Below are 10,403 nucleotides of genomic sequence, written 5' to 3'. Positions count from 1 at the left end.
GCCTTGCCTTCAGATTCTTCTCTAATCTCCCCGTCTGTGTCGCTACCGTTATGACTGGAGGGATGTTGAGTATCGTGATTGTATTGAAAACACAGGATATGCTACATATATGTATGCCCACAAGGCTCAAGCAATACAACAACAATTTCACCCATCCCTATCTATCCCTTCTAACAATTGTATTTTGTATTCACTTGATGCGATACTTTTAGTTAATTACTAGCACTCATTACAAGAAAATGCTAACTAGATAGCGATGCATATGCAGTGGTGGAGGGCGCCGGCAGCTTCGCCTACTACGGCGTGTCGGCTAACCTGATCACGTACTTGACGGGGCCGCTCGGCCACTCCAACGCTGCGGCGGCTGCGGCTGTGAACATCTGGACGGGGACGGCCAGGCTCTTGCCGCTGTTGGGCGCCTTTGTCGCTGACTCCTGGCTAGGCCGCTACTGGTCCATCATCCTCGCCTGCACCCTCTACGTCCTGGTAATTATTTTGGAAATTAATCTCCTCTTTCATCTTTTTTGTTTGAATTCTCTTTAACTACTACTCCCACCATTTTTTTTGATAAAAACAGCCCCTCTTTATTACTCCCTCCGGTCCTTTTTTCTCTGCGTATAAGGAGAAGCCCGGATACCAAGGAGGGACTGCATGCATCTTTTTTGGACTATATTGCCCCTGTACATGCATCGAAGAGATGTGGTAGTTTAATTGCTCAATGCAACCAGTCAATAGCTGCATGCGGGTGATTGGGAGGCTCCTTTGGTCCCCTTTTCTCTTCCCCACGCGCATGGCTTGGGCCCATCTGCATGCCGCTCTGGATTGGCTGGAGTCCTGCTGCAGCCGTGCATGCGTCCGTTAATTACTGAGGCAGATGCAGGGCACCAAGGGAAAGCAGCACAACAAAGAGCTGATGCGCAGACTAAACAGGGAAAAACGGAAAAAAGTTATACGCAAACAAAAGAGGACCGGAGGGAGTAGATAGTAACTACATTTATTAATTTGTGTTAAAAAATACTGTTATTAATCTCCTTTCTCATCTTTTTTGTTAAAATTCTCTTTAACTACTACTCCAACCATTTTTTATACTATAAAAACATCCCCTCTTCATTAGATAGTAACTACAGTTATTAATCTCCCCTCTCATCTTTTTTGTTAGAATTCTCTTTAACTACTACTCCCACCATTTCATAACGTAGTGTTTACGGATTTGCTCAAACTCAAATCTTATAGGGTTTGCCAAGTTTATTAAGAAAAATATTATCATTAATAATACCAAATAAACATCATATGAAAGATGTGTCATGATGTATCCGATGATATTATCTAGTGCCATAGATGGAGCTAATTTTTCTGTAAACTTGCTCAAAGTTGTCAAAGCTTAACTTCCCAAAATTTTATTTCTTTGTGGACAAGAGCCAGCACAATTAGGATTCGACTTTTTTTCAAAGGGAAATATATTACTATCTCAAAAATACCAATTACACCCAGCCTCTGCACAACAAAAAGTCACAAAGACATCCAGGATGCACATTGCCCAAAAAGAAAAAAACAAAGGCCTCGCGAGAGTGATCAACTCCTCTCAGCAGCAGCACACAAACCACCAACAAGTACAACACCCGGAGAACATAAAAGGTATCCAAAAGAGACACCTTCAAGAAGGAAACAATGCACAAACACCGTCATCACCGATCCAAGACCATATGTTTTCACCCTGGACAAAGACCGAGCACTCAGAACAATACCTTCAACAAGGCAATTGCCAGGCACAACCAATGAAGGCCATACCTTAAGTTTTCATCCTGAAAATCATGACTCGGCACCCGAAGAACACTACAAAAATGTAACCCTCCAGTGTTGTCGCCCCCACTTCACACTGTTGTTACTAAATGCTTTCAAACACCTGGCTGACTCTATCACCTTCAAGGCCCCCTCCGCTTTACTGATCCTCCTATCTCATCCATCAAGACTTTCTCTGTCGCTATCGGTGCCATGGAAATTGAGATGCCGACATATCCCATGGTGTCAAGTGTCAACAAATAACAGAGCTTCGCGCTACACCCTCCTGGAGCCACGTAGGCTGATATGGGCGCGCACGACCGAATACTATCCGATTTAGATATCCTTGGGCAAGATCTCCGGCAGTAGTTCCCGAACACGTCGATGGCGAGATCGAGGAGGATCGATCAAGCAGAACATTGCCGTGATGCGATAAGAGCACAAGGACCGCCACCATGCCGCTGCCTCCACCAAGCCGACGCCATCGCCGCCACAGCGGAGGACACTGGCCCGCGGCTCCAGGTGCCAGATCTGATGGAAACGGCAGCGGCCTGCCCGCCGTCATGCCGCACATGCCCGCCTCACACACCAGCGCTATGCTCAAGCGGTAGCAGTACGGCGCGTAGACAAGGAGGCAGGCCACCGGCCCGATCAGCCGGAACCGTGCAGCCACCCAAAACATCATCGCCGTCGCCGTAGCGAAGGGTGACTCCGCCATGCCTGAGGACACCCCCTCGACGCAGGCAAGGTCCCCGCTGCCTCCATCGTCCACGGAGGCTTCGCCATGCAGCTTCCTCCAGGACGATGGAGAGGAGGAGTGGTTTTTTTTTTGGTGGCGGCCCTAGGTTTCATGATCCACCTGTGCCACCCGCACGGGAGCGACGCGGGGGACGTTATTAGCTGATCTACTTAGTTCCCCCTAGCCATCCAACTAAACATTATATCTTAGTTTCACAATACTCACACTATTTATAACCCTTATAAGGTCCATATTTTTAGATAATATTAATTCCATGCTCTATTAATATAACTTGAATTATTATTTCTCAAAAGTTCATGATTAGACATTTGCTCCAAAATGCGTGGCAATGTTAAAAAAAATTAAAGCAGGTATACCATAATCAATATAGTTTCAGATTATTAATGCTAGATTACAGTATTGTTGATGACACGTGCATTACACATTAAGGATTGCCACTAGTACATCAATTGCACAAACACTCACAAGTCAAAACTACTCCTATATGTGCAGGGTTACGGCATGATCACTCTAGCATCCACGCTCCTTGCTCATCAATCGTCACCAACCCTCGACAACGACTCCCCTTCACGTCCTTTGTCGTTGCAGGTGGCCTTCTTCTACGCCTCCCTCTATCTCATCGCCTTCGCACAGGGTGCTGACAAGCCTTGTGGCCTTTCCTTTACTGCCGATCAATTTGATCCTGACCACCCTAGCGAATGCGCAGCCCGCAGCTCCTTCTTCAATTGGTGGCACTTTTCCATAGCCGTTGGTATAGGTCTCGCCATTAATATCGTAAGCTACATCCAAGAGAATTTTGGTTGGGGAACTGGTTTTGGAATGCTATGCACCGTAATGATTTGCGCCTTCGTCGTCTTCCTCCTTGGCATTCCTACCTACCGCCTCCACATGTCCATCGCTGGCTGTGGTAGCCCCTTTGCCCGTCTCGGCCGTAGTTTCATTACTCTTGCCAAGAACTCAAGCTTCTTCTTCCGCACTAAAATACACCAGTATGAAGATGAAGATGCCGCAACCAACCTGGAGGAGGCACGCGGCATGCTAAGGCTATTGCCAATCTGGTTTGCATGCCTAGCGTTTGGCGTGGTGTTCGCGCAAATAACTACACTCTTTAACAAGCAGGGTCGTACCCTTGATCGTCGTATCTTTGGCAGCCTAGAGCTGCCACCAGCCACGTTGCAAACGTTCTGGCCAGCAGCCGTCCTATTGTTCGTGCCTTTGTACGACCGTGTTCTAGTGCCAGCATTGCGTTGCGTGACAGGCATCCCATCAGGACTAACGCTCCTGCAACGAATAGGCATGGGCATGGCCGTGTCGCTAGCTGCCATGTGTGTGGCGGCGTTGGTGGAAGCTCGGAGGCTAGAGACGGCACGACAGCATGAACTGGTTGACGATGGTGGTGCGACGGTGCCGATGAGCTGGGCATGGCTAGTGCCACAGTACATGATGGTCGGGGTGGCAGATGTGTTTGTGATAGTCGGGATGCAGGAGTTCTTCTATGACCAGATGCCTAAAGAGCTTCGTAGCCTTGGGATAGCGCTCTACTGCAGTGTGATTGGCGTCGGTGGCTTCATAAGTGGCGCTCTCATTTCACTCATTGACCGCATCACCCGTAGCGGTGGTGGCGACAGCTGGTTTTGTGATAACCTCAATCGCGCCCACCTCGACTACTTCTACTGGGTTCTCGCCGGCCTCAGCGCCACCGAGCTTGTGCTCTACATCTATTTCGCCAGATCCTACGTCTACAAAGACAAAAGAGACCGTGCAGAGTGACAACCTGGAATTAGCAGTGGATGTATTTATGCATCGATTATTCGATGTAGTGGATGATCAGCAAACATTTTTGTTACTCCACTGGATTGTGGTCACTTATGTGGTAGTATTTGAAGAGTATGTATCTTTGGTTGGTTTATGATACTTCCTCCGTCCGAAAATACTTGTCGGGGAAATGAATGAATCTAGACGTATTTTAATTATAGATACATCTAATTTTATCCATTTCTCCGACAAGTATTTTGGGATGGAGGGAGTATCTGTTTACGTTTTAGTTTATCTGCCGGGTGGCACTTGGCTTTGTAATAAACTTGTGCGTGTATTCAAAGCAATAAAACCTTAAATTTCCTTTACTCTAGGAAAAAGCTATCGGTAAAGAAGCACCACATTAGCAAGTGGCATAAGTAACCTTACGGGACTCTCTACGTGTTCATGATGACAATGCATTAGAAGATAAAATGCACTTATAAATCAGGTTTAATCAGCCTGCACCTCAGGTGAATATTTGAGGTGACTTTTCTGTTGTTGAACCATGAGCCTAAGTGGGAAAACATGTCCCATCATATCCGCTTAAGCTGGATTAAGATGTCAGTGAAACTTTGCATACCCGCAGCATGAACGCGCGCCGAGCTAATACTGATTTTCTTCTCTAAAGAAAAAACAAGGTACTGCACGCAAGGGATTGAGCGTCAGAGTATGAAAGATAATCGACTTGTTTCTTTACAAACACCAAATACAACGCAGATGCGCACACAAGACCACACTCATACCACACCTTCTGTAGATTAGATGCATCACCACACGGCCACACTCACGCTGGGGTCTATCTAAGATTGTAAGCGCAGTGTTTTAAGATTGACGAAGGCATTATCTACTTGTATCCTGTTCCTGTCCCGTTGAAAGAAAATAAACACCGATGATGAAACATAGGGAACGTGAATCCAAGTTTTGATCCATGATGGATTCCTTCTTTCTCAGAAAATGAAGTATTCTGCAAGCAGCAAGCCAGCAACGCAAGCTCAGCTAGCACACATGTACTATATAGATGAGCCATGTGCAAACCTGGACACTTGAAACAAGCGCGCGTCTCCCATTGACACCGATCGGTAGGCATTGCGAGATGGACACCGAGGTCCCCTTTCTTTCCGGCGTGGACGAGGATGGCCTGCCGCTCGCCGGCGTCTCCGACTTCCGCGGCCGCCCCGTCTACCGCAACACCTCCGGCGGATGGCGCGCCGCCCTCTTCGTCGTCGGTACGTACACATGCAGGCACTGCCCTACCTAAGCCTTTCATCGGCGACAACTGATTACTCTGCCGTGCGGAATGCATGCAGTGATGGAGCTCGCCAGCACTTTCGCCAACTACGGCGTGTCGGCGAACCTTATCACGTATCTGACAGGACCATTGGGCCACTCTAACGCCTCGGCGGCGGCCGCCGTCAACATCTGGTCGGGGACGGCGAGCCTCATGCCTCTGCTGGGCGCCTTCGTCGCCGACTCGTGGCTGGGGCGCTACCGGTCCATCATACTCGCCAGCACCCTCTACGCCCTGGTAATTATAGATTCACTTTTTATGGCTAAGCTTCTCTTAGTTTTGTTGATAGTTGGTTTTATGATAGCTAACCAGTCTTGCCAGCTTGTTAAGCTTCTCGTAGTTTGAGCTTAGAATTCATGCACCAGCAGAGTCAATTAGAGCACGCAACGACCTCGACACATGAAAAACTTGTTGCTTAAAACTATAAATCGATATGATCAAACGGCTAGAAAATCTTCTAGCCCAAGTGGTAATGCAAATATGCAATCTCAAGGTTGACTCTGATCTGGAGGTTGTTGTGGATCATGCATGTGTTCTTTAATTATATAACTGTTCTGATCAAACCTTCAAACGGCTAGGGCACGTCTTGTAGCCCGAGTGGTAATGCAAATATGCAATCTCAAGGTTGACTGTGATCTGGAGGTTGTTGTGGATCATGCCTGTGTTCGTTAATTATATATAACGTCTAGAATACATCTAGAATACATCCTCTTGCCCGAGTGGTAATGCAAAGATGCAATGTCAAGGTTGACTGTGAACTGGAGGTATTTGTGGATCATGCATGTGTCCATTAATTATATTGTATAACTATTATTAATGACATCCTGAACATCTTATCAAATCAAATGTATGAATTCTTTAATTAAACATGCCCGAACAGCTAGATAACGTGCTTGAGTGGTAAGGGTATCTCTAGGTTGGTACATCGTCGTTGACAATGATCTGGAGGTTTGATTGTAGAGGAATTTAGAATATTTGGTTTGTGGATCATGTATATTCTCACTATATAATTAATGAAAGGTTGAACATCTTATCAGATGTATGAATTCTTCACTTATCTATATAAAATGTAATATCACACATTAATTTCAAATAGGGGGTACCTGTTTTTAGAGCTTAGTGTTTCTGAATTTATTATAGTCGAACTAAAGGTATAGCTATATATTTTTAATTGACATAGATGTACCATAATCAAACTTTTTTTTCCAATTTATTTGTGCTACCTTCTAGTATGTTTGGTAACACATGCATTTCACATATGTAGGGTTATGGCATGATTACTCTGGCATCAACAATCCCAACACAAGAAGCGTCATCTCTCGACAACGACTACGCTTCCCACCCTTCATCGATGAAGGCGGCCTTCTTCTACATCTCCCTCTACCTCATCGCCATTGCGCAGGGCGCTGATAAACCCTGTGGCCTGGCCTTTGCCGCCGACCAATTCGACCCCGACCACCCCCGAGAGTGCGCTGCCCGTTGCTCCTTCTTCAATTGGTGGTACTTCTCAATAGCCATTGGTATCGCCGTTGCCGTCGCTTTAGTCAGCTACATCCAGGAGAACCTTGGTTGGGGAATTGGATTTGGATCTCTATGTGTCATCATGATCAGTGCCTTCGTTGTTTTCCTCCTCGGTAGCCCCAGCTACCGCCTCTATGCGCCAACCCCAGGTTCCCAAAGTCCCTTCACCCGCCTCGCCCACAACATTGCCACACTTATCAGGAGCTCGAGCTTCTCCTTTGGCACAACAAGACAACACCATCCAAAAGATGAAGATGACATGACCAAGTCAGAGGAGGTGCGTAGCGTGCTACGGCTGCTGCCTATCTGGACGGCGTGTCTGGCGTATGGTGTTGTGTTTGCACAAATTATGACATTTTTTAACAAGCAAGGACGCACCTTGGATCGCCGCCTCTTTGCTAGTCTAGAGCTGCCGCCAGCTGCGTTGCAGACATTCGGACCAGCAGCCATCTTGTTGTTCGTGCCCATATACGACCGTTTGTTGGTGCCAGCACTACGCTGCATGACAGGCAATCCTTTAGGGCTAACACCACTGCAACGTGTGGGCACCGGCATGGTTATATCACTAGCCACTGTGTGTGTGGCCGCATTGGTGGAAGCCCGACGGCTAGAGACGGCACATGAGTATGGCCTAGTGGATGACGCCGGAGCAACGGTGCCGATGAGTTGGGTGTGGCTAGTGCCGCAATATGTGATGATCGGGGTGGCCGACGTGTTCGCAATGGTTGGGATGCAGGAGTTCTTCTATGACCAGATGCCAAGCGAGTTGCGTAGCCTTGGCTTGGCGCTTTACTTTAGTGTGATGGGCATTGGTGGCTTCATCAGTGGCGCTCTGATCTCCCTCATTGACCGTGTCACCAGCAGCGGTGGCGGGGATAGTTGGTTTGCAGACAACCTCAACCGTGCCCATCTTGACTACTTCTACTGGCTACTTGCTGGCCTCAGCGCCATCGAGCTTGTGCTTTATATCCGCTTCACCATCTCGTATGTCTACAAGCGCAAGAGCCTCCACTAAGAGCGTGCATCTATAATTGGATGAGTACCCATGTTGTTGTATTCTTAATTTCTGAAATGGATGCTAGGATGATTGATCCAGATTTCTGACTTTGTCACCCCGTTGGGTTGCTACTTGCTAGTAAAGTTATATCACAACGTTGGCGATGGTCACATTTATCAAAAAAAGTCATGTGGCATCTCAGATTATGTCTGTTTCATATTTTATGAAACATGTTTCATTTTAATTCTTTACAGGTTTGAATTGAAATATGTAAAAAAAACTTGAGACTATATGGCAGGGCTCCGACACAACTTTTATTTGTGAAAAAAAGGTTAACAAAGAAGACTCAGGTAAGTAAAGCCCATTTTAAGCAACCGTACCGTGAGATTATCTAAGTGTTCGTGCTGACAATGCATTTGGAGATATTATGCACTTTGGAGCATAGGTGTACGTTTTCCTCTATCAAAACTGTACCAATATGACAAATGTACTTTGAGATCATTCTACGTGTTTCCCCTACAAAGTTACTCCCCTCAGCAAAACTAGTAGCCTGATGGAGTGTGAACTTTTTCTATAGACAAAGCAGCGGTTATTCTTTTTAGAAAAGACTCGGGAACAACCGGTTGAGAACGGGCTCGGCCGATGTCTTTTCTCTTACAACCGGTTGATCACGTGAAGTGTTTGGCCGCCCACGCAGCCGCTGGATCGTGTTAACCACACACGCTCATTCCCCACATGTTTCGCTCACCCCACTCAGCTGCACAAGGGCATCTTCAACACGGACCCTTAAACCTCTATTATATCTTCGGATCATAGTGTTCGGACCACTTTTACCATTAAAGGGACAAGTATATGTCCACTCAGCAGTCCTAAAAACAAATGTGGGGCCTTACCGGAGTCCGAACATTCATCTAATCGACTAAAAGTCACTGCATGGCCGTCCTCTCTTTTCTCTCTCTTCACATGCATGGTGCCCCTCTCCTCTCTCGCCTCCCAATCCAACATCACACCATAAATCTCACCACATGCATGGTCCCTCTCTACTAACTCTCCTCCCAACTGGATTAATCTATAAATAGCTTTGGATGGCTCTCCCCGGCATCTTGTCTGCGAACCACGTCCGGACATAAGAACGAACATATACCGAAGTCACTTGCGGGTCAGCTTTGGAGATGCCCTGACCCAAACGTTATCTCCAGAAGCTTCACATTGTCTACTCTTTTCCATCCATTCCACTTTTCCTCTCCGCATCCAATCTCTACTCCCTCTTTCACTTCTATGGTGACAACCGCAACAATGACCATGCTGCGAGGCAATTCTACGATGGAGGCTATGGTGCAAGGCAGTTGTGCAAAAGTAATCGTGTTGCGCAGAGAGAATACAACGGCAGCCATGCTGCATGGCAGTGATCACAACACGACCATGCTGCGAGGCAGTTCCGCAATATGGGCCATGCTACAAGGCAGTTCTACAATAACGATGACAACGATTGCAAAAGTGGATGTGTTGCGTAGCGACGGCCGCCACATCAGCCATGCTGTGAGGCCATCTTACATGGAGAGGAACACAATGGTGGCCATGCTGTGATAGCATACCGCTGGAGACGACGGAGACGATGTTAGCGGCAAACTTTGCGACCCTGCTGCTACGAGGGTGGAGGATGATTGCTAGCTGCTCGGTTGTTGTGGTATGAAAAGAGGAAGAAGTGACCACTGCTTTAGTGATCCGTTGACCGATTTCAAAGGATCCAACGTCATAGTTGGGACCAATCAGAGGACAGTCAACCTAACTGATTTCTCCTAGAAATCAATCAACTGATTCCAGTGCTCGCCATTCTGCATTTCTGCTAACGGCAGTGGCGGACGGCAAAGAACATGGACGGAAAAAACCATGTGTTAGCCATGTTAGGTGGCTAACAGCAGCCTTTGTCGTCCGTCAGCTGACGACAAAGCTACACAGCCCTTTGCCATCTGCTTTGTGACGCCAGCAGATGCGTCAGCAGACCCAACCATTTGCCGTCTGACATGGACGGCAAACTGACCAAATGGGTCAGCTCCGAGGTTGCACAGGTTGTTGCCCCGTGGCTTCTACACCGTCGGCGGCGGACGGCAAAGTGCCTGTGTTGTTACTGGTTTTTTGTTTTCTGTTATATCCCCGCATTTTTAAAAGATATATATGATATATATATATATATATATATATATATATATATATATATATATATATATATATATATATATATATATATATATATATATATA

The 10,403-nt window shown here is 46.8% G+C and overlaps 3 protein-coding genes across 3 annotated transcripts in view; all 3 read left to right on the top strand.

The window, feature by feature from the left end:
* The window catches only part of LOC119368974 (protein NRT1/ PTR FAMILY 5.10-like), an 8,974-nt gene extending 4,453 nt beyond the window's left edge, over positions 1–4,521 (top strand). Inside the window, exons 2-4 of the mRNA XM_037634064.1 lie at positions 269–486; positions 3,032–3,391; positions 4,025–4,521. Coding sequence (XP_037489961.1) covers positions 269–486; positions 3,032–3,391; positions 4,025–4,309 — 863 coding nt within the window. The 3' untranslated portion in view covers positions 4,310–4,521. The remainder of the gene's footprint in view (positions 1–268; positions 487–3,031; positions 3,392–4,024) is intronic.
* Positions 4,522–5,436: 915 nt separating this feature from the next.
* LOC119366557 (protein NRT1/ PTR FAMILY 5.10-like) lies at positions 5,437–8,205 on the top strand. Its single transcript, XM_037632312.1, has 3 exons — positions 5,437–5,562; positions 5,644–5,861; positions 6,889–8,205. Exons 2-3 carry the CDS (start codon positions 5,646–5,648, stop codon positions 8,158–8,160), a joined length of 1,488 nt encoding a protein of 495 aa, XP_037488209.1. The 5' UTR covers positions 5,437–5,562; positions 5,644–5,645; the 3' UTR covers positions 8,161–8,205.
* Positions 8,206–10,166: 1,961 nt separating this feature from the next.
* LOC119361541 overlaps positions 10,167–10,403 on the top strand; it is a 7,440-nt gene continuing 7,203 nt past the window's right edge. The window contains exon 1 of the mRNA XM_037626701.1: positions 10,167–10,211. Coding sequence (XP_037482598.1) covers positions 10,167–10,211 — 45 coding nt within the window. The remainder of the gene's footprint in view (positions 10,212–10,403) is intronic.

Source organism: Triticum dicoccoides, chromosome 2B (assembly GCF_002162155.2).
Source record: "Triticum dicoccoides isolate Atlit2015 ecotype Zavitan chromosome 2B, WEW_v2.0, whole genome shotgun sequence".
Classification (NCBI taxonomy): Eukaryota; Viridiplantae; Streptophyta; class Magnoliopsida; order Poales; family Poaceae; genus Triticum; species Triticum dicoccoides.
The sequence above is the reverse complement of the archived record's forward strand: the minus strand, read 5'-3'. Positions and strand labels throughout refer to the sequence as shown.

Excerpts from the sequence above, each read along its gene's own strand:
- LOC119366557 (XM_037632312.1), top strand. The coding sequence starts at position 5,646 with ATGGAGCTCGCCAGCACTTTCGCCAACTACGGCGTGTCGGCGAACCTT. Across the intron at positions 5,862-6,888 it reads CCAGCACCCTCTACGCCCTG|GGTTATGGCATGATTACTCT; the intron begins GTAATTATAGAT and ends TCACATATGTAG.